General features: G+C 42.3%; 1 protein-coding gene across 3 annotated transcripts; it reads left to right on the top strand.

The window, feature by feature from the left end:
* The first annotated feature begins 277 nt into the window (after positions 1 to 277).
* On the top strand, positions 278 to 21,457 carry smc4 (structural maintenance of chromosomes 4). 3 transcript variants are annotated; one of them, XM_042296084.1, is made up of 23 exons: positions 278 to 464; positions 1,976 to 2,135; positions 3,077 to 3,267; positions 3,838 to 4,029; positions 4,986 to 5,162; positions 7,078 to 7,242; positions 9,844 to 9,971; positions 10,151 to 10,291; positions 10,531 to 10,681; positions 11,928 to 12,092; positions 12,247 to 12,480; positions 12,636 to 12,821; positions 13,608 to 13,769; positions 15,495 to 15,720; positions 15,822 to 15,901; positions 16,011 to 16,163; positions 17,329 to 17,455; positions 18,654 to 18,843; positions 18,971 to 19,289; positions 19,601 to 19,783; positions 20,163 to 20,395; positions 20,558 to 20,741; positions 21,115 to 21,457. In XM_042296084.1, the coding sequence occupies exons 2-23, from the start codon at positions 1,994 to 1,996 to the stop codon at positions 21,271 to 21,273; spliced, it is 3,888 nt and encodes a 1,295-aa protein (XP_042152018.1). In that variant the 5' UTR covers positions 278 to 464; positions 1,976 to 1,993; the 3' UTR covers positions 21,274 to 21,457. The 3 variants fall into 3 exon arrangements, with proteins under 3 accessions (XP_042152018.1, XP_042152019.1, XP_042152020.1); XM_042296085.1 differs by lacking the exon at positions 278 to 464 and adding an exon at positions 1,416 to 1,482; XM_042296086.1 differs by lacking the exons at positions 278 to 464; positions 1,976 to 2,135 and adding an exon at positions 2,244 to 2,385.
* The last annotated feature ends 293 nt before the right edge of the window (positions 21,458 to 21,750 follow it).

Below are 21,750 nucleotides of genomic sequence, written 5' to 3' on the forward strand. Positions count from 1 at the left end.
ATACAAAACATGTACCAGTACCGTAAACAACACCCTTCCGTCGTCACTAGGCAACAGTGCCCAAACGTCACCGCGCGTTCTATTTTCAAAAATTATTTTATGAAAATATCCCAAATCATTACCAAAATATTACTTATATTCTTCACAATGTTAACTTGAATGCAAAAACCTGTTTTAAGTTTAATTTCATGGATGCTCAAAACTAGATTATTTTTGAATTTCTTGTTTTTTGACCAATGAGGATCCATGGTTCCTTGCATCAGTTTAACGAATTTTGGTTCGACAACAGAGTTTAGGCGCCATTTACGAGAGAGAGTTTGCAGCGAGCTAACGATTTGACACAGGGTTGACTTTTAATCACTTTATTTTTTAGCTTCGCGATATCGAGAACCGTTTTCCAATAACCTTTTGAAAATATTGGGTGATACAGAGAGAATTGTTACAACAAGAACTTCGTCCGCAAGGTAAAACTGACATTGTAACTGAACACGAAGGAGTTAGCTAAAAGACAGCTAGTAAGCTCGCTAGTTTATCAAACCATAACTAACGTTAACTAGCTACAGTAACTTGCCAGCAGGTTTGTGGGCACTTTTAGCCGGTTATGCATGTGGTTGTTGAGTTAGTTAGCTAATTGGATAACTTGAAGTGATCAGACGACAGCAAACATTAGTTAACTTTGCGAGCCAGTGCAAAGTAACGTTAGCTAACTAGCTATCTAACTTGTAAGCAAAGTACCGGTTTCCCCTATTCATCTGTGCTCTAGTTGTGTGTTGGCTATCTAGTAGTTAATTTGTTCGTGGCTAACAGTTGACGTGCAAATCATGGCTAACAAAGCCCAACTGGCTAGTTACAATTAACTAGTTAACCAATCACGAAGTGTTCTAACCCGACTAACGCTAGCTAGCTATTACCAGACATTAGTCTATAACGAGCTATAGTGTGTTAGCTAGCTAACGATACAGTAGATGGCTATTTCCACGTCTTCCCAGTTTAAGTAAACGTTCGCTAGATGAATATTTGCCATGTATAACGGTAACGTTAGCTAACTAGATTGCAAGTGGACAACTGAAGCACTAACGTTACCGAAACCCCCCCACAAGACTACTGTTAAGTCAGTTAAATGTTTTTATACACAGCAGGTGACATTTATTCACACAGTGACGTTAGTGATATTGCTATTTAGCGAGCCATATTGTAGCTACCTTATCATAGATTAGTAGTGACATAACTATCAATCTGTCAAATAAACTAAACATTACACTTTCAACTGAAGCTGGTCGTCTTGGACTACTGAGTGCAGCCTACATGGCGCTAATGATAAAGTAACTCTGACTCTGATTGGCTACTTCAGTGCTATGACTTTATTTTGCACATTTAACTCCATCTTTTGCTAACTAGTTCGCCGTACCGCTCCGTTGGCGTTACTGACAGCCTGTAACGTCACCATTTTTGTCTTTTAGTTACACGCACTTGACTTGTCCGGTAACTTATCAGTTCATTTCTCTATAACGAAGTGAAATTTGGTGAATGTTGTCAGTTTAGACTAATATAATCAAGCTATTTGACTAGAAGAGATTCGAGTTCGACAGCTCATTCATTTTTATTCGTCGGGGGGTTAAATTGCAGTTGTCAAATATTCTCTTTCCGATTAGAGAATCTGGTTGCATCTCTGACCCTCGTGTATATCCACTAATAACATTTGTTTAAAACGATACATATTTAGCAAAGAAACTAAAACAAACGATGTTAGATCTGGGGTCTTATCAGACAGCAGACTGGCCATTTATTTGCAACTTTATAATTGACGGTGTAACTCAGTATAGCAAAGAATATAGGGTGGCTCAAATGGCCGATTGTGATGGGGAAATGACGGAGGGGGGTAACGGGGTGCTTCACGTTGACTATCAATTGTGGAGAGGTGATTGACAAGAGAACACCTACTGGATTTAACTTTTACTCCTGTGATTTGAATTAGATCTTTAGATTCTAAATCATGCCAGCCAAAACGTCGAAAAGTTCAACTGCTTCCAAGTCTAGAGGGAAAGGGTCGCAGCCTCGGGATGACTCCGAAGACGAGTTGGACGTACCCCTTAAAGAAGCGAACTCCAATGGCCAAGAGGCACTGCCGACAAATTGTAAGTAACAAAGGGTGTTTTGGTGTCTGCATCTAAATAAGTTGCGCGTCTACTCAATGGCAACGTGTTTTGTTGAATGTTAGTGCGTGATGGTTGAGTCCAACTGGCACAGTTGTGTTATTCATAACACGAAGCTTGCTGGTTAGTTTTTCAAACGTAAGCAAGGCATTAATAAACGTCTCTTGTGATTTTTGAGATTATTATAATGGTAGCGTGTGTGCTTTTGTCTCCAGCCTGCGCAACTTGCAAGGTAATTTATTTTTGGATATTAATGCTTTTGAACGATTCTATGTTAGAAAATCATAACCATGATTCTATATCTTTCGGTTTATTTAACGTTGGTGAATGGTTTGTCAAGAGATCTTCGTCCGAAAACAATAACCATATTTGACATGTCTACTCTCGATTTAGCAAGTATTATGGTTGGTATGGTTATGGTCATATTTTACTGCTTATTTGTATTTTTTTTACTGAGCACAACAATGGACTTGAGACCAAGCGTTTTGTCATTGTGATATGGTACCGTAATCGGTGTGCATTTGTAGGAAAGCTAGATTTTTATTCATTTGTTTGGATTGGAAAGTAGGTTATGGTGTGGGGGAAACGACTTGGAATCAGATGTTCGAAATATTATGAGAATTATTTGTCGTTGGTGAGTGCATATTGTGTATTTACGTTTCAATGTGAGCGTTTGTGAAAGGGGTCACTTCAAGCCTTCGTTTATGATTCAGTTATTCTTGTTAGAATTTAGTTTTGTGACCAGAGATATTAAATGTGCGAGTTAGAATCCGATCTTCTGGAGACTTTATGCCTCCACTGTGACTAGCTCTATAATGCTTATGTTTGTTTGTTTTTTTGCTTCACTACCCCTCCCCCATACACCAGTGTCCCCACCTGAAATGAATCGCACTGTGGAATAAAAGTTCAACTCTTTGCCCTAGATCCGGCTCCCAGGGAGGGTGCCGATGCTGTTGATAATCGAAGTTTGGAGGAGATTCTTGGTAGCATCCCTCCACCCCCGCCCCCAGCAATGACCAATGAACCAGGCTCTCCTCGCTTGATGATAACACATATAGTTAATCAGAACTTCAAATCCTATGCTGGCGAGCAGATTCTGGGCCCTTTCCATAAGGTACGAAAAAAACATACCAACTCCCCGTTTTGGCTCTTTTACGACACTAGGAATTGTTTTTATTATGTTTAAATCATTGTATCAGTATGGGTTGTTGTCCATTTCCTCAACTTTTATTTGTATTTGTTTTATCTTCAGTGATAGTAGTACTTGGATAGTTGTAATTTAATTGATTATTTTTATTTGATCAGATTTACCAGATAAAGTTGTCTCCCTAGTTTGCAGCATCTCACACTCCATTTTGCTTTGTGCTTGTGTCTTTCACACTAGTGGTGATCTAGCTGTGTCTTGTCTGCTACAAATAGATTTTCTGCTAACTTCCCCTCCTAACAAATTGTATCTGATGGTTGCTCTCTTTATTGCATCATGGACACAGGTGCAGCAAAATAACATATTCTTAAATACACCCACTGAGGTTAGAGGGCCACCATTTTAATCCAGCAGCATTTTCTACATGGTCAAAGCGGTCTAAAATTGGATTGTGAATATGGTTTTAGTTTGATTTGAACCGATTGTGAATACATTTTTACCCCCACCCTCTTAATTTCTCTCTTTCTCTCCCTTCCCTAGCGCTTTTCCTGTATCATTGGTCCAAATGGCAGTGGGAAGTCCAACGTGATAGATTCAATGCTCTTTGTGTTCGGCTATAGGGCTCAAAAAATCAGATCCAAAAAACTCTCTGTGCTGATTCACAGCTCTGACCTACACAAGGATGTGCAGAGCTGCACTGTGGAAGTGCATTTTCAGAAAATTATTGACAAGGTAACACACACACACTTATGCTTGGTCAGCTGTACCAAAACGATTACATTTTATAAAGCGATTTGGGTAAAGGGGCAGAATTGTTTTGTCGTTGATAAAATAATCTGTTTTTTTAGGGTTTCGCTATAAATGTCTTGTATGCATTCGGCTTAGTGTTTTCACACTAATGACTGCAACAAAGACTCAGAATAGCCATTTGAAGTTAAAGCTGAAAGTCAAGTAAATTACAAACTTTGCCATCATTGTTTCTTTATTTGTGATTTTATGTTGATAAGAACTTCAAAGGGAAGGATGTTTTTTTTCTTTTTTTTTCGTTTAATGGTGGTTAAATTCATGTTGATGGACAATAGTTTCTACGTTTCTGTACAAACCTAGAATCCTGTATATATTAACATGCAGCGGTAGGAAAATACTTTTCCAGATTTTAAAAACATATTGTACTACCACAGGGGGTGTAGTAAGGTAATTAACTACATCATTGACATTTAATGTAAAATAATCTCTTTGCAGCCCAGCAGTTTTTTGAGCCCAGCCAATTCAATATAACAATCTCCTAACACTGCAGCTTTAAGCCTATACGCATAGTATTTATTTCTCTATTAAAAACGTGGGGGGGTTATAGCTATTCTGTTTTTGCCTCCCTTCATATCTTGACAACAATTTATTTTCTATTGTCTCAAAATTACTTGAAGTTAATAAACCACGTTAATAAACCACGTGAATCTTACGTTTTGATAAATGTGCAAGTTAAATACATCTTAAATTATTACTTGTTATCACCCCCATTATTTGTTAACGGCAACATTTCTGTGGTTGAGGCTTCACTTTCATATATGTGTGCGTTTTAGATGGATACTTACCTGTCTTTGGGGGAGGTTTTATTGCTAAGCATTTTTTGTCCTGAGTGTGTTCTGAAGACAGGGTCTAAGCTGATGTTTCTTGCCCCCCCGAGTCAGGAAGGAGATGACTACGAAGTCATCCCCAACAGCAAGTTCTATGTTTCAAGAACTGCCAGCAAAGACAATTCCTCATCCTACCACATCAATGGCAAGAAGGCCACTTTTAAAGATGTGGGAATGCTGCTGCGTAGCCATGGCATTGACCTGGACCACAACAGATTTCTGATTTTACAGGTAATTAAGTAGTTTATTTTATATTTCATTTTCAGTTTTCCTTTCAGCTTGTCTTTGATCCCTCCTGTGTCACACATCCCATCCTGTAAAAGCTTTGCTGCTCAGCCTTTCACTCAGGGGAAAGCAGGTATTATGCCTGAGTGATCTGTTAAAGCATGAAAAAGACTTGGACTGCTATAGCAGCGCATCATGGTTTGAAACAATGTTGAAAAGGTGCGAACCATCATTTGCTGCTTTAGTATTTTAAGAAAAATCAAACATTCCTGGATTTGTCTAGTAGAGACTCGGGTCAGTTTGGGCCCCCTTTACCTGCCACGCTATAGCAGCACGTAAATATTGGTGTGAGAATAGACCCCAATATTAGCTGTGCTGCTTCAGTGTGGCAGGATCAAGCATCCACTCTTCATTTCTATAATTTGAGTGCATGATTAGGTCTTCAGTTTGGGTTTTGTTGGAATTACCTTTCATGGAATGTAATGCCAATGTCAATGTGTATTTCAAAGACATTACATTTTATTGTTTGTGTTGGGTCATATTTGCTGCTTTTGTCTGTCATGGTCCAAACTAATACATTTTCAAATTTATATTTTTATTTATTAATACATTTTTGGAACATCCTGTGGTGTTCAGGGGTTGTTTGAAGAACAAGCCAGTCTACTTGTTGCACAATTTACTTTTGGTTTTCTAGTACCTATCAACTCTTGGCTCAATTAGATTACTCATTTTTATTGACTAGTGAGTATTGGGTAACCACTAGTTGTTGTGCTATATCTGATATCTATTTTGTGAGAAGATGTAGGTTCTGTCCTGTCTTGATTTGTGCTGTTTTCTTAATCTCTCTGCTGAAATGTTAAGTGATTTTGAGCTCATTGAATATGACAGGGTTGTTCTGACTTAGGCAAGAAGCTTTAGTTTGTTCTCCAAAGTCACTCAGGGGAAGCTGCCTATTTAGTGCACTGGTCAGCTTTTTTTCCCCATGTATAGTTTTTTTTGTGTTTAATTGTGTGTGGGGGGGGGGATCTCAACACACAACACAGGATTAAAACAAGATTGGTCAATCTTAATATGTAGGCCAGTATTTAGGCTTGTGTTTTTCAGAAATGTTTCAAGGACCGTTAAGTCAAGGACTACACCTTGTCTATGACATGGAAAGGAAATGAATAATGTTATTAAAACACAGGCACCGGTTACATTTGCCAGATGTATTTCTTTCTTGACCTCATAAAATGTAAAACTTTTATTGTAGTGGTTCCAATTGATGATGTTTTAAGTGATTGTTATTCCCTTTTTGCCTTGCATTATTTTGTCATGGATATGGACAAACATTTTATGTAGGCTAGTGGTTTGTCTGTGTTGTGGGTACAGTTATGTGCAGTGAAAGTTATTATTTGAGGCTCTGGTGTGTGTGGGTTGGGAAGGTGTGTGAGAAGTACAGTATACACAACTCCAAAATGTACTGCAAAAAGCCCAATATGACTGGCTGCCCATAAACTGTAGGGATATATTATCATAAAGGAGAGGTTGAAAAACAGTGTTTTTATGAGGGGCTATCATAACACCAGCAAAGTTTCCTCAATGCTTTAGTGAGCAGAGCAAGCATTTTATTTCAAATCATCAAGAACAAAATTGCTGTTTGACATTCACACAGAAGTTGCTCTCTTTCTGGTTTTAGCCCAGGTTAGTTTGAATTGCATTTTAACTCTCTTGCGGGGGGGTGTATTTTTCCCCTCATTGCTTTTCAAGGACAAACCACCCATCTACCCATGTCAATTCTAGGATGGGAATCGGGTGGTCTCGAACACGAAATTGATCCAAGGTGTGTGGTTGTTATAGCTTCTTCCCACCATAAATTCTACAGTATTATAATATACTGTGTGTCCTTGCTTGCGTCCCTCCCTCCCTGTGCATTGGTCAGGGTGAGGTGGAGCAGATAGCCATGATGAAGCCCAAGGGGCAGACGGAGCACGACGAGGGCATGCTGGAATACCTTGAGGACATCATTGGCTCCTGCCGTCTGAAGCAGCCCATCCACACCCTGAGCCGCCGCGTGGAGCTCCTCAACGAGCAGAGGGGAGAGAAGGTGAGAAACAACCCCAGTAACAAGACATTGGTCCATTTGTTGTATTTGGAAAAAAAAAAAAAAAAAAAAAAGCATACATTTTATACATGTTTTTACTTTAGGAAATTGATGGTTTCTGCTGTGGGTGTGTTAGGGGGCTGTTTCACTGTGAGGTATGCTGTGTCTTGGCCAAGCTGAATGCCCCTGGCCTGACACCTGCCTCTCCTTACAAGGCAGCAAATTATCCCTCCACCCCTCACTCACACACACACACACACACACACACAACCCTCTACTCAGAGATCGCTGTGTCTAGGCTAATCCCTCATGCTTGTTTGTTACATTTTTGATTGTTGTGCCAAAAACGATTGCAATGTAATCAGTCATTTAATTATTATTTTTAATAGGGGGGTGAGCAAAGAAATAAGAACAGGATGCAAGAGTGATAGTTTTTTTTTTTAAATAAGTTTTTTTTTAATCGAAGGCATTTGATGAACAGCCCTGAATTAGTTTTTTATTAGAAATGTGTTAATAATTATGTGAACAGGGGGTGAAGTTTGGCTGATAATTACCAGATTTTGTTAGTATATTTATTTGTATTGCAGTACTAGTGACATATTGTTATTTGTGTATGGTGTTGGAGCTACAGTGTGCCAGCCAGGTTAACAGGGTAGCAATTCATTTGAAGTGAAATACTGGATGTCGGTTGAAGCCAGCCGGTTCAGTAAATCTCTTGCAGGCTACACTAATATCACATCACTAATTAGGCCTGTTTGCAAAAAAAAAACATGTTTCTCCCTGTACTGTAATGTATTAACTAATTGATCAGTCTTGTGATTGTTTTTATTACTTGAACATATTTAATTATTTTCCATGGGTAACATGATTTAGACTTTTTGGTTCATGCAGCTTTACAGTTGTCAGAGCAGTGGTGTAAAAATACTTTAAAGTACTTAAGTTGTTTTGGGGGGCTATCTTCACTATTAATATTTTTGACAGTTATATTCCTAAAGAAAATTGTGCTTTTTACTCTACACTTTCCCTGACACCCAAAAGTACTCGTTCCATTTTGAATGCTTTGCAGGACAGAAAATGGTCCAATTCCCATAATTATGAAGAGGTCATCCCTACTGCCTCTGATCTTGCGGGCTCACTAAACACAAATGCTTTGTTTGTAAATTATGTCTGAGTGTTGGGAGTGTACCCCTGGCTATCTGTAAAAAATAAAAATGTGCCTAATGGTTTGCTTAATATAAGTAATTTAGAAATGAATCATACTTTTGATACTTAAGCACATTTTAGTAATTACATTTACTTTTGATACTTAAGTATATTTAAAAACATACTTTTACTCAAATGGTATTTTACTGGGTGTCTTTTACTTGAGTAATTTTCTATTAAGGTATCTTTACTTTTACTCAAGTATGACAATTGGGTACTTTGTCCACCACTGAGTCAGAGGTCTCTTTAGTATTCAGAAATCTGCATTTTCATAATGGAGACCATCAAAAAAAATCTGCATTTTTAAACCGTATCACCTGAAATTTTATATTGAAAGCCAGGTGCTTTTTGGGGGGGGTGCAACTAATAATTTTTCTTTACACAAAATACATTAGTGTAACACATTCAGCCGAAAATAGCTTTTTATTTTTTAGTGCAACGCTAACAGACAAGTAAATTACTTTACAATGGAAAAGCAAGGTGTTTTTTGCTAAAACAATGCATAGCCATCATTTCAGATGTTTATCATAAAAAGGATATAGCCATCTACATTTCCTAGTTAGTCTTGCATTTTAACTTGCTAAAACTACCAGAGAAAAGTACACATCACTCAGAGTGCTGTCTGGTGATCCAGTGTCGGTTTGTGAATGGTGGAATTTGATAGGGCAAGATGAGAGCAAAGATATTTCATCCAAGTGGTGAAGTGAAACTGAAGCCCAAATTTCTTCCTTTAATGCTCAGTCCTTTTACATTCATGATTTGGAACGAAGCAGAGCAGAATTTACAATAAGAAGCATTTTAGATCTGCGTTTCCAAACGCAGCAAGATAAATAAAATATGCGTTGCAGCTTTCCTTTTCTCTGTGAAAAACGTAGTATCCTTTGTTAACGCAACACCTGCAGTAGATATCACAGTAAAAAAATAATAATGGCAATACCACATACACAGGGTCAAATGCTGTGTTGAGGCATGACCAGTTTTGACTGTCCTCATCTTATTAAACTAAGGATGTCATTGTGCAGTTTAGGATTCTATCACACTACTGCCTTTATCCAAGTTATCTTTTCCTTTTACTCTGTATTTGTCCACATTTGACCAAATCACGTATGCCATTTGACTGAATAAAAAGGGGACAATTTTGGTACTGAAGCCAAATTAACCTTAGACTGGAGTAAAATTGTACTTGTTGGGAAAGCTCAGGATTTAGCTTTAATTTATCAACGAATGTCAGGCATGGTCAATCAGTACAAAACAAAATTCTAAGCACACCTGAGAAGGAATAAAAGTAAACTCCTATGCATTCAGGGATTGATCTTATGACAATTCAGCATGAATGTTTAAGTCAAAGTGCTATAGCCTCTGTCTTCCTGTTGTATCATTTACAGACTGTTTGTTTTCCAGCTAAACAGGGTCAAAATGGTGGAGAAGGAGAAGACTGCTCTGGAGGGAGAGAAGAACACCGCCGTGGAGTTCCTCACTCTGGAGAATGATATTTTCAAACAAAAGAGCCAGCTCTGCCAGTACTATGTGTGAGTATTACAACCACACAGAGGCTTGCTATATTTAGTGTTTTTTTACTAACAAGAAATCAGGTTTGAAAGAATCTGGGAGGAAGGTTTGCTATAGTTGGATGCAGTTAAAACAATCGTAACTTTTTAGAGTTCATATGTCCTGGTTGACCAGAGTGTGATTGTTTCTTTGTTGTCAGCCATGACCTCCAGAAGAGAGTGGCAAACAAAGAGGAGGAGAAGCAGAGGATCCAAGATGACACCAAGGAACTCACAGAGAAAAACAACAACATCGCTGAGGAAATGGAGAAGAAGAACCGAGACCTGAAAAACGTGGAGAAGTAGGCTTTGTATTTTTCATTTGTTATTCATGTTATTCATTTTGTTGCTTACATGGAAATTGATACCAAAAAGACAAATTGATGAACACAATATAGTCGTAAAGTGACAGTCTTCAGTGCAATAATGTTATGAAATGGAGAATGTTCATAGACCTGCTGGTGAACAGCAATACAGAAAAGCAAAATTAGCAGTAATTTGTTTGATTGCCATAATGTCCATGTTGTGTGATTTCTCTCAGGAAACAAGGCAAGCTAACCAAGTACATTGAGGGCCAGAAGGAGAAGTTTACCCAGCTGGACCTGCAGGATGTGGAGGTCCGAGAGAAACTGAAGCACACCAAGAGTAAGACCAAGAAACTACAGAAACAACTGGAGAAGGACAGGGAGAAGGTGTGCATGTGTCCCTTTTGCTATGAACATAACTCAGGTCTCTGTAATTGAGGCTTCAGTGATTCCATTTTTTTGGGGGGGGGGGTATTGTAACGTTTACCATTTATCATATTAGGCCATCTCTGTGTGTAGGTGTAGCTTATGGCGGCTCTCCAAATCGATACGTTAGGAGGCTGTGGTTGTGGCGAATGTGCTACATAACTTACAGGTCATACTCTTAAACAAACACAATGGTGCTCTGTCCTCTCAAGACAGGCCAGCACCAATGACCTGACACTTCACTTTTATTCTGTTTATTTTGTCACCTGGCCAAAGCGAAACACGGCCACTCGTAATACAATTTCCCTCCCTATACAAACACAAGGCCTGTTGTGCTGAGACCCGGAGAAGACATTGCGCAGGGATTTACAGATGACCTTATTAGTAATTGGCATATTGTGTAATTACACATTTTATTTTTACTTGCATCAATATCACAAAAACAAGCGTGTTCATTTTTATTCCAGTAACTTGTTTGGGATTGGCTCTGGGTGTGCATCACACTATTGAATAGATTTTTTTATTTTTTATTTAAAGATTTTCTGTCATGAGGTCCCCCTAGAAAAAAAATATTGTTACATTGCTGAGATTAAAATGGATTGATGAAGTTTCTGGTATACCTGATTTATTTAATAAGAGAAACTCCTCCAGTTGGCCACTAGGGGGTTGTGAACTCAAAACACAAAACCCTCCAAGGCATGACTGCTTGGCGCTCTGCTGCCTCTCTTGCTTTCTCCCATGCTCTTTTCTCTCCATGGGCTCCCTTTTTGCTCTTTTCTCTCCATGGGCTCCCTTTTTGCTCTCTCTCCACTCACACACTCAATATGCTCCAAGTCTGTCTTTTCTCTCCCCCTGTTCTGCAGCCTGTATGATACAGCACCAGTGGCTGTGATTTGGCAGTGTGGTGTTGGGTTGTGGAGGCCAGGTAGAGCAGAGCAGGTCTCTGGGGAGCTGTGTTCTGCAGTGTGGTAGTGAAGTATGGCCTTCTGTAACACTACCAGCAGCCACATTCACTCTTCACCAACAGTTAACCCTGCTAGCTTGGCCTCCTACTCCCGCTCAACACCCTGCCCACTGGAGAGGGGTGCGGGTCAGACTGCCTTCCAGTCTGATGGAGGTGCTCCTAACTGTTTCCTAGTTGTATATTTTGGTCTTTCCTGGCTTAAGGTTGTATCTCACCTAGCATCTCATCTTTCCTCTCGGTCAGCTGGAGGAGGTGCGTAACGTGCCGGCCAGCAGTGAGAAGACCATCTCTGAGGCGTCTGCGCGCAGGGAGGAGTTGGAGAAACAGAAGGGGAAGGAGGAGGAGAAACTGAAGGAAGTGATGGCGAGTCTGAAGGAGGAGACCAGCGGCCTGCAGCAGGAGAAGGAGGTGGGTGTCTTTCATGATCAGGAATTGCTTACTCATTTGAAGTAGGAAACACTATTCCTGATTAATTGGATTTGACTGATATCCCTTTCCCCCTGGTATTCTATGATTTCTGATCACATAAGAGTGGCTATTATTCCTCTGACTCTGTCCCCAGATTAAGGAAAAAGAGCTGATGGAGCTGAGTAAGGCTGTGAATGAGACACGCTCCTGTCAGGATGTGGCCCAGTCTGAGCTGGACATCTACCTGAGTCGCCACAACACCGCTGTGACCCAGCTAAACACGGCCAAGCAGTCCCTGCAGACCACCACCGACACGCTGCGAGACCGCCGCACCGCCATCAAAGAGCTGCAGGTCAATATACCCCAGTGTGAGCAGGAGCTCAAGAAGGTACGTTGGTATGTTTGTGGGAGGGTCTCGAGCGTTGAGTGGGTTCATAAGGTTAGGGGTGGACTATGGGATTTGTCGCAGTAAGATGTATGCATTTCAGGTTTCTGGATAACCGTGTGCTACCAGTGTTGACCATATATTTCTGTCTGTTCCAGGATGAGGCGGAGCTGGAGCAGCTGCTGCAAGCAGACGGACAGGCCAGGGAGCTGGTGAGGGACTTGAGGCAGAAGGTGGAAGAAGCCAAGAGCTCCCTGTCCTCTAACCGCAGCCGGGGGAAGGTGCTGGACGCCCTCATGCAGCAGAAGAGGAGCGGCAAGATCTCCGGCATCCTGGGACGACTAGTGAGGACCATGTGCATGTATAGACTACACCAGCGGTGTCAACCTCATTCCATAATGTTTGCTGTGTTTTTTTTTTTTTTTTACATTCAATTAAGACCTAGACCAGTGGTTCTCAAACTGTGGGTCATATCCCCTAGTGGGGGGTATGCAATTTTGAAATTGGGTAGTGCATCAGCAGTTTTCCTCTTGTTATTGCAGACCGTAGCACTATTTATACTGTAACTTGTCCGAAATGTCCAGATCAACTAGCTCATGTCAGCTAAAGCTTTTTGGCTAGATGTTTTAGCCCATAGATTTTGTTGTAATGTTTGTCACTCAAATATCACATGACTTAACATTAGACATGGCAACATTTTATAGAATTGCACGAAAATGTGCTTTAAAACGGACACATTTTCTCTGCACCGCATGACAATGTGTGGTATTGCATGAAATAAGCTTTAAACCTGCAAAAAGTTCACTCGGCCAACAAGAGGGGCGTGAACAGTTTGTGTCATGAGAAGTGCTCATAGAAATAGACGTGGCGTGCCGGGGTGGATTTTCCCAAATGCTGGAGGGGGGGGCCTGAGTAAAAAAGTTTGGGAACCTCTGACATAGACAACCAGGTGAGGGGAGTTCCTTACTAATCAGTGACCTTAATTCATCAATCAAGTACAAGGGAGGGGCAAAAACTGGCAGACACTAGGCACTCTGTGGAATGAGTTTGACACATGGGCTACACATGTGGCAGCTGAGAGATGCACACAATCTTCTATACACTCAGTGAGACTGTTCTTGTCCCTTCAGGGTGACCTTGGGGCCATCGATGAGAAGTATGACATCGCCATCTCATCCAGCTGTGGCTCTCTGGACAACATCCTGGTGGACAGCATCGACACGGCCCAGAAATGTGTCAACTTCCTCAAGGCCCAGAATATCGGTGTGGCCACCTTTATCGGCCTGGACAAGGTGAGGACAACTCAAACACCTGGGCCCTCCTTTATCAATATTGCGTAGAAACTATTCTAAAATACTACTTACGAACGGAATTTAGAATGTTCGTACGCATAGAAAGTGTGATTTATCAAACAATCCTACAAGCATCATATGCACACCGATAGGAGAGAACCACTGATAAATACCAATTGTTCTCAGTAATTGTGCACAACCTTGGCTATTTGCATTTCGAAAAGCCCGTAATTAACCATATATGGTCAAAATCATCCCTTTAATGCCTGTGGGGAATGTACAATGTCGTACCTTAAAATACAACAGCGCAACCAATAAAAAACAGTTTAGATTTTTATTTTTGAGACTGGAATGGAGGTGCTAGTGTCAGAGTACAACAAAAAAGCTTTCTTTGGCTCGTTCAGTTTAACCAGTAAAAATGAAGACGTGGCTATAAAGGACCATTACGACAATGAAGTTGCTTTGGCAATGGCAAATATAGGTAATACTCACCAATATGCCATCCATCATCATCAGCTCCCTCCTGGAAGTGTTTAGACCAACATTTCTGTTCTGCAGAATGAACGAGACGTGCGTTCCACCTGGCCGCAGCAGCTTCTGCACATCACGTAACCTATTACCTGCCCTTTAAGTGTCGAAACCTTCTGTTCACATAGGTGAAATCCTCTTGGGATGGTTTATTTTTATGCCCATGTGGGCCATCTACTGCTCTGTTCGTATTTGGGAACCCATTGATGGCATCATGTCAAAGAAACCCCTCTTGACTTCAACCTCTGGTGCGATGGTGTGTTTTGCTGACGATTGCATCCAAAACATGGGCTCATCCAGGGCTGTGATGCCGATTGGCAAGCTCCCGTTGCCAAAACCCTGAGGGTGGATAGTGCTTAGATCTGCACCGGAATGGCATGCGTTTTCCTTTTTAAAGCAGGTCTCAAATCCTCGCAAAAAATGTGGTTTTGGGAAATGAGATCTGATAAGCCAATCTGGACTGTCAATTTGTTTTTATTTTTAAATCCCACCTATCTCTAAAAATGCGCTCTGCGGAGTGCAGCGTGTGACAAATTTTCTAACCGAGCAATATCAGCCTTCTCTCATTCAATTTCCTGTTATCTCAGTCTTCTATAGTATTTCAACAATGGTGTCACTTTCACACATGCCTGTAACTTCACTTTATATGGATTTATTATCTTAACAAATACACTGTGGTCATATTATGATTATAGCTAGCCTGTCAAAATATGTTGCATGAATTCACAATAGAAATACAATGAAATTGAACAATTATTGAATTATTACTCACATTTTCAACATTTTCCCTGTTCAATGTTTGACCCTTTTTCCATCACTTGGCGTACAGATGGTCATGGCTGTGCATCAATTAACACACACACTGTCAAGCAAACATTCATATTGTGTGGAAATGATCCCACGCATGGTTTACTCATAGATTTGTGCTAATGCATGGTTGATAAAGGAGGTTTTTCACTCTGTCAGTTCAATTCTTCAGGACAATGATCTGGCTCAATTTGAGCTTTGCTCCAGTGAACCCCAGTTTGACTCCACCAGGCATTCTCTGTCATTGGTTTGCTGCAGAGACAACTGATACAAAGCCTTTACACTCAAATGTAACACCCTACAATAGTTTTTTTTTTTTTTTGCCCCAAGAGTTTTGTATGTCCCACATTGTAGCTAACACTTGGACCATCCAATCTCTTCCTGTCTCAGATGAAGGTGTGGGAGAATAAGATGGGGCCCATCTCCACCCCAGAGAACATCCCCCGTCTGTTTGACATGGTGCGGGTGCAGGATGAGAGTATGAAGCCAGCCTTCTACTTTGCCCTGAGGGACACCCTGGTGGCCAAGGACCTGGAGCAGGCAACACGGCTTGCCTTCCAGAAGGACAAGCGCTGGAGGGTGGTCACCATGCAGGGACAGATCATAGAGATGGCTGGTGGGTAGACCGAGTGAGCTGGAGCTCATCTCTTCTCAGTGTTTCTCTATAGATGGTCTATATGGGTGACATGTCTGACACTATGCTCTGTCCCGTCTCAGGCACCATGACTGGAGGTGGAGGGAGAGTGATGCGGGGCAGGATGGGCTCCTCCATCGGCACTGAGGTCACCCAGCAGGAGGTGGGCGATCTTCTGGACACTCTTCTAGAGCTTTCTTTGGCCTCCAATCACTGCTATGGCTCACTTTAAGCTCTGTTGTGGTTAATGACCTACTGTCTTTTTGTGTCAGCTGGACCGTATGGAGAGCAAGCTGAATGAGAAGGTGGTGCAGCTGCAGGGCTGCCAGGAGAGGAAGCTGCAGCTGGAGGAGAAAGTCCAGCGACTCAGACAGCAGCTCAGAGACATGAAGAACACCCTGGAGAAATACACCAACAGCATGCAGGTTATACACACAATACAGATATGAAATGTATTCGACGTTGGTGTAATTCTTGTTCATCAGACTTGTTTAGGTAAAACTGAATGTATGTAAGGCTGGCAGTGTTGTAGTCGAGCAACTAAACGCCTGAGTCGAGTCACGGGTCCCTATGGCTGAAGTCATTTTTAATAAATATTTACTTTGCAGTTAGTTCCCGTCTTTATTTTTCTCTTACATATTTGACATTGTGCCACTCACTGCGCTATCTGCAGGGAAACTTTGGAAAGCAAAACTAGTGATTTGGACGTATTTGGTATTTTGGTTACGGAGTTTGTTCTTTGGGCTGGCTCGATGCTCGTCTTGCCAGATGAGCCCCTCTTGATTTGGTAGAAGAAATGTGCCCAGCAACAACTATTGGCGGAAGATTTTAATGTGAGAATGGAAGTAATGCAAAGATTTCTCCTGTTGCCTAATGGTCATAATTGCCTGCCATATGCAATAGTCTATGAAACCCAGAAGTCCTTCATACACATTTTATTTGATTTTAGGCCTAATGTTCAATAGTTATGTCAAATCAGTAATGTTTTGATGGGGTAAATGTTCTCTAGATGGAATTGGCTATTGCTCCTGTCAGATTGACCCGATTATTATTTGCAATAATTGTAACAGGCGCTCAGGTACTTTTTGTAATTGACTGATATTTGTGTAGTTTCTTTTCTTTTTTTTAGAGTGAAAAGTGAAGGGAGACTTATCAGAACCTGGCCATGGGATGCAGGGGAAAGACTGTTTTACTTTTAAACTCAATGCTTTGGTTTTCATTTTCGTAAAGCAGTTTATTTCTTAACCAGGCAAAGCTAAATAGTAGGCTGGTGACTAGTGGTTACAGGGAAGCAATAGTCTCTTGCGCGATGTGTAGCTTATGATTGGAGGTGGAGCCTGCCTGTTGCCCCCACTCATCGCTTGCTCCCTTCGCCTAGACAACCAAACCCTCACTGCTCTGTGCACCCAATGCTGCTAATATTCTGCTTATCATAGTAGCCTATCGAGTCCACGTGCAAATACATGTCACGGGAAGGCGAGTCCACATCAACAGTCATGAAAATCAGGACTTGAGTTGAGAGTACTACAACACTGGAGGCTGGTGATTGCAGGTGAGGCTGTGGTTGACCGTGTGTGTTTCTTTGCTCAGAGCTTGGCAGAGCAGGAGGTTCACCTGAAGCCTCAGATTAAAGAGCTGGAGGCCAATGTCCAGGCAGCTGCCCCTGACAAGAAACAACAGAAACAGTTGGAGAAGCGCCTGAAGGACTTCCAGAAAGGTGAGAACTTTGAAACCCAACTAACTTTATGAAGTTGAAGTTAGAAATTGCAGGCTACACTCTGGAACTGACAGTCTTCAGGACAATGATCTGGCTCAATTTGAGCTTTGCTACAGTGAACCCCAGTCGGACTCCACTAGGCATTCTCTCTCATGGGTTTGCTGCGGAGACAACTGGTACATACAACTAGGGGTGTGCACATCTCATCATACTTGTATCCGTTTTATCACACTTGATACTCGTAATCGGAAAACCCGGACTTGCACTTTAAATGCCGGTAAAGCCTTTACCCCAAGTACTCTTTACTGCGCTATCACTCAGTGCACCGCTATACTCCTTCACTCATTGACACGTTGTTCAAATCAATTATCCCAACTGCTGAAAATGCACATGATTTACTAACTTAGTCCTATTAAATAATGCATGGCTGGCTACTGCTGCCTGCATTTATTCCAGACAGATTTAGGGTATTTGCTTGCCCCCCTGTATTGTTTTGCTCTTTTCGAAGGTGAAACCTTTCTCTCCTGACACTGCTCAACCTACACCCCACAGACTTCTTTAGACAGCCGAACTCGCCAATAGAGTTATGTATCTGCAGGAATGCCCCTCTCAAGCATCCCATTGGTTCCTTCATGTACACCCTGTCCCTGCCTGTTGTGTACCAGTAGACAAGGTCCTTCGCTCCCGCCTGCTGGACACCTGCCCTCACTGTTGATAACAGAACTGTGGGAAAGGTGGGGGTGAAGGACACAGCCCTACCTGTGTCTACTCCGGGACACAGCCCTACCTGTGTCTACTCCGGGACACAGCCCTACCTGTGTCTACTCCGGTACACAGCCCTACCTGTGTCTACTCCGGTACACAGCCCTACCTGTGTCTACTCCGGTACACAGCCCTACCTGTGTCTACTCCGGTACACAGCCCTACCTGTGTCTACTCCGGTACACAGCCGGTGGGGGTGACGCTGTGCTAGCTAGCTTGCTTGTTAGCCATCTAGCACAGTGACGTTCCCGCTTGCTGTGTACTGGAGTCCTCCTTTTGGACTAGCTGGCAGTGTCCTTCGCACACGCCTACCAAACTGTACTGGAGCGCCACTGTCTCCCGCCTATGTACTGGAGTCATAGTTTAAAAATGAATTAGTTATATAAATTTGTTATTTCCCGCCTCTCTCCCACTTTCCCTCTGCCCCTCCTCTCAGACTTTGAGGCAGCCTCAAGTAAGGCAGGGAAGGTGGAGGCTGAGGTGAAGAGGCTCCACACCCTCATTGTGGACATCAACAGCCACAAGCTTAAGGCCCAGCAGGACAAACTGGACAAGGTCAACAAGGAGCTGGACGATTGCTCCTCAGCCATCACCAAGGCCCAGGTGGCCATCAAGACCGCAGGGCGGTAAGTGTTTATACACGTGTGCACGCACATTCAGCTCCCATCAGGCAAAGGCTTCTGGTTGTGACTCTGCTACTGGGACTTATCTGAGCTTTTCCCTAATGGCTGCTGCTCCCCTCCCTCCCCACAGTAACCTGAAGAAGTGTGAAGAGGGTGTAAGTCGTCTGGAGGGGGAGCTGGTGGAAAATGAGAAGAGCCTGGTAGACCTGACGGAGCATCTGACGAGGCTGGAGGAGGAGGCTGGGGAGATCATGAAAGCCTGCCAGGAGGCTGAGGCGGCACTGCCGGAGGTGCAGGAGCAGCACCAAGTGGTGGTGAGGGAGATCAAGGTCCTGCAGGAGCAAGAGCACGCTCTGCAGGAGGAGTCCCTCGGCGTCCGCCTCCGAGTGGAGCAGATAGACACCTCCATCACCGAACACACCAACAAGATCAAACACTGGCAGAGAGAGGTGGGTGGCAGGGCCTTGTGTTTTGTGTGCATGTGAGATTCACGCTTGGTTTGGTGTCTAGAGGTCTACCAACCATCCTGCTAGTTGCATTACCTGGTATCATCTGACAGACAGACCCATATTTTTTCCTCTTCTGCTATTTATATTTTAGTCATTTAGATGTTCTTATCCAGGGTGACTTAGTTGGTCCATTCATCTTAAGATAGCTAGGTGGGACAGCCACATATCAGTCATAGTAAGTACATTTTTCATCAAGTAGCTATCGGCAAATTCAGAGCTAGGACTGACCATCCGTGTCCTGTCCTCCCCAGGCCTCTAAGCTTTCCCTTCATGCCATTGAGGACAAACCAGCGGAGGCGCTGCCCGCACTGACCCCTGCTGACCTGGCGGCCATCAAGGGGCCTGACGTCATCACCAACCAGATCTCCCTAATGGAGGCCCGCTGTGCCCAGATGAAGCCCAACCTGGGAGCCATCGCAGAGTACAAGAAGAAGGTACACACCCAGCTCTCGGTCAATCAATCAAATGTATTTATAAAGCCCTTTTTACATCAGCTGATGTCAAAGTGCTGTACAGAAACCCAGCCTAAAACCCCAAACCGCAAGCAATGCAGATGTAGGTCTAACCAAGCACCTTGCCACCATGTTTTTACTCGTCTGCTCAAGTTTCTTTCCCTCTAAGAGAAAAGTAATCATTGTGAGTCATATAGATGCCTACTGGAGAACTTTTATTTGTATTGCTTTGAATCTTTTTAATGAATTTACCTTATTAACACTTTGTTCTAGCTAGCTATTTGTGTAGGTAGTTATCAAGTAAACACAATGATGTACCAGTACAAATGAAATGAAAATAACTGTTTAAAATCTTCTGTAGGAGGAACTGTACCTGAAGCGTGTGGCTGAGTTGGATGAGATCACTACAGAGAGAGACAACTTCAAGCGTGGCTGTGAGGACCTGCGCAAGCAGAGACTCAACGAGTTCATGGCTGGCTTCAACATCATCACCAACAAGCTGAAGGAGAACTACCAGATGCTGACGCTAGGGGGTGACGCTGAGCTGGAGCTAGTCGACAGCCTGGACCCCTTCTCTGAGGGCATCATGTTCAGGTCAGCAGACACTGGCCCATCCTGTTGTTTCTAACATTTGTATCCATGCTATATGAAATTGACCTATTTCCAACCTGGTTTCCCCTTTCTCCTAATTTTGTTGTATTCATTAAATGTATGAATGACCCTTGCTCATCTTCTTGTCTCTGTCCATGGCCACAGTGTGCGTCCCCCTAAGAAGAGCTGGAAGAAGATTTTCAACCTGTCTGGAGGAGAGAAGACCCTGAGCTCTCTGGCCCTGGTGTTTGCGCTGCACCACTTCAAGCCCACGCCTCTCTACTTCATGGATGAGATTGATGCAGCCCTGGACTTCAAGAACGTCTCCATCGTGGCCTGTTACATTTATGTGAGTATTTCACATGCAACAGCTTTGAATAGTAATTGCCATTCTACTCCTAGTTGACTCAGTGAGGGACATGGGGTCAGCCCATCTATGTTAATCATTAGTGTTGTGTAATGGGAGATTGAAGGAGCTGTGCTAAGGTGTACAGCCTATTGTGACAAATCCCCTGTTTTGCAAAGCCCTCTGTTGGCAGCATGTTTGTCCATTGTTTTGTTTTTTCTGTCTAGGCGGTTGGTGGTTAATTCTTCCCAGGCCACTTTTTTAAAAGAGCTTGACTCACATAACCACAGGAAAAACATGATACTTGAGATTTACAGCCTTTGATTTATCATTTGATGATTGAATGTTAATTTATGTCCCTACTCCCTCTCTCCAGGAGCAAACCAAGAACGCTCAGTTTATCATCATCTCCCTGAGGAACAACATGTTTGAGATTGCTGACCGTCTGATCGGCATCTACAAAACCCACAACACCACCAAAAGCGTGGGAATCAACCCTAAAACCATTGTCTTCAAAGAGCCAATCTCAGTTTAGAACAGCAGTGACTCTGGTTTCTCCCTTAGCCACTCCTAGTAAGATGTATAAACATGCATTTCTCTTTCCGGTTTACTGTTCTTTCACACCATGTATATAAAACCATGGCTTTAATCTATCACACTGCTGTCTTTTTTTTACTGATGAAGCTAATAAATCTTTTCTAACCAGTCTTTGAATACTATAACTTGACTCATTAATGAAATATTCTGTAACCCTAAATGGGACATGTTGCACTGGAAGACTTGAGGGGAAGTACTATCACAATGAGCTATAGGTCTTCCATCTTGAAAACATGAAGACTGGCTATATGGTCAACAGCAAGGTGCTGAGAGAGAAATATGAATTTCGCACCTCGTTGACAATTCTTGCAAGCACTGGTTATGCAACGAACCTACTGAACCACTTCCTCACAAGCGCTAATGCACTACAATTGGTATCTGGAGCAACACTCAATCCACTCATCCCGTCCTCCCA

Source organism: Oncorhynchus tshawytscha, linkage group LG13 (assembly GCF_018296145.1).
Source record: "Oncorhynchus tshawytscha isolate Ot180627B linkage group LG13, Otsh_v2.0, whole genome shotgun sequence".
Classification (NCBI taxonomy): Eukaryota; Metazoa; Chordata; class Actinopteri; order Salmoniformes; family Salmonidae; genus Oncorhynchus; species Oncorhynchus tshawytscha.

Bases quoted from the DNA above. Each gene is read 5' to 3' on its own strand.
- smc4 (XM_042296084.1), top strand. From the start codon at position 1,994: ATGCCAGCCAAAACGTCGAAAAGTTCAACTGCTTCCAAGTCTAGAGGG. The intron at 4,030-4,985 runs GTAACACACACA...CCCCCGAGTCAG, and splicing joins TTCAGAAAATTATTGACAAG to GAAGGAGATGACTACGAAGT. The intron at 12,481-12,635 runs GTACGTTGGTAT...TGTCTGTTCCAG, and splicing joins GTGAGCAGGAGCTCAAGAAG to GATGAGGCGGAGCTGGAGCA.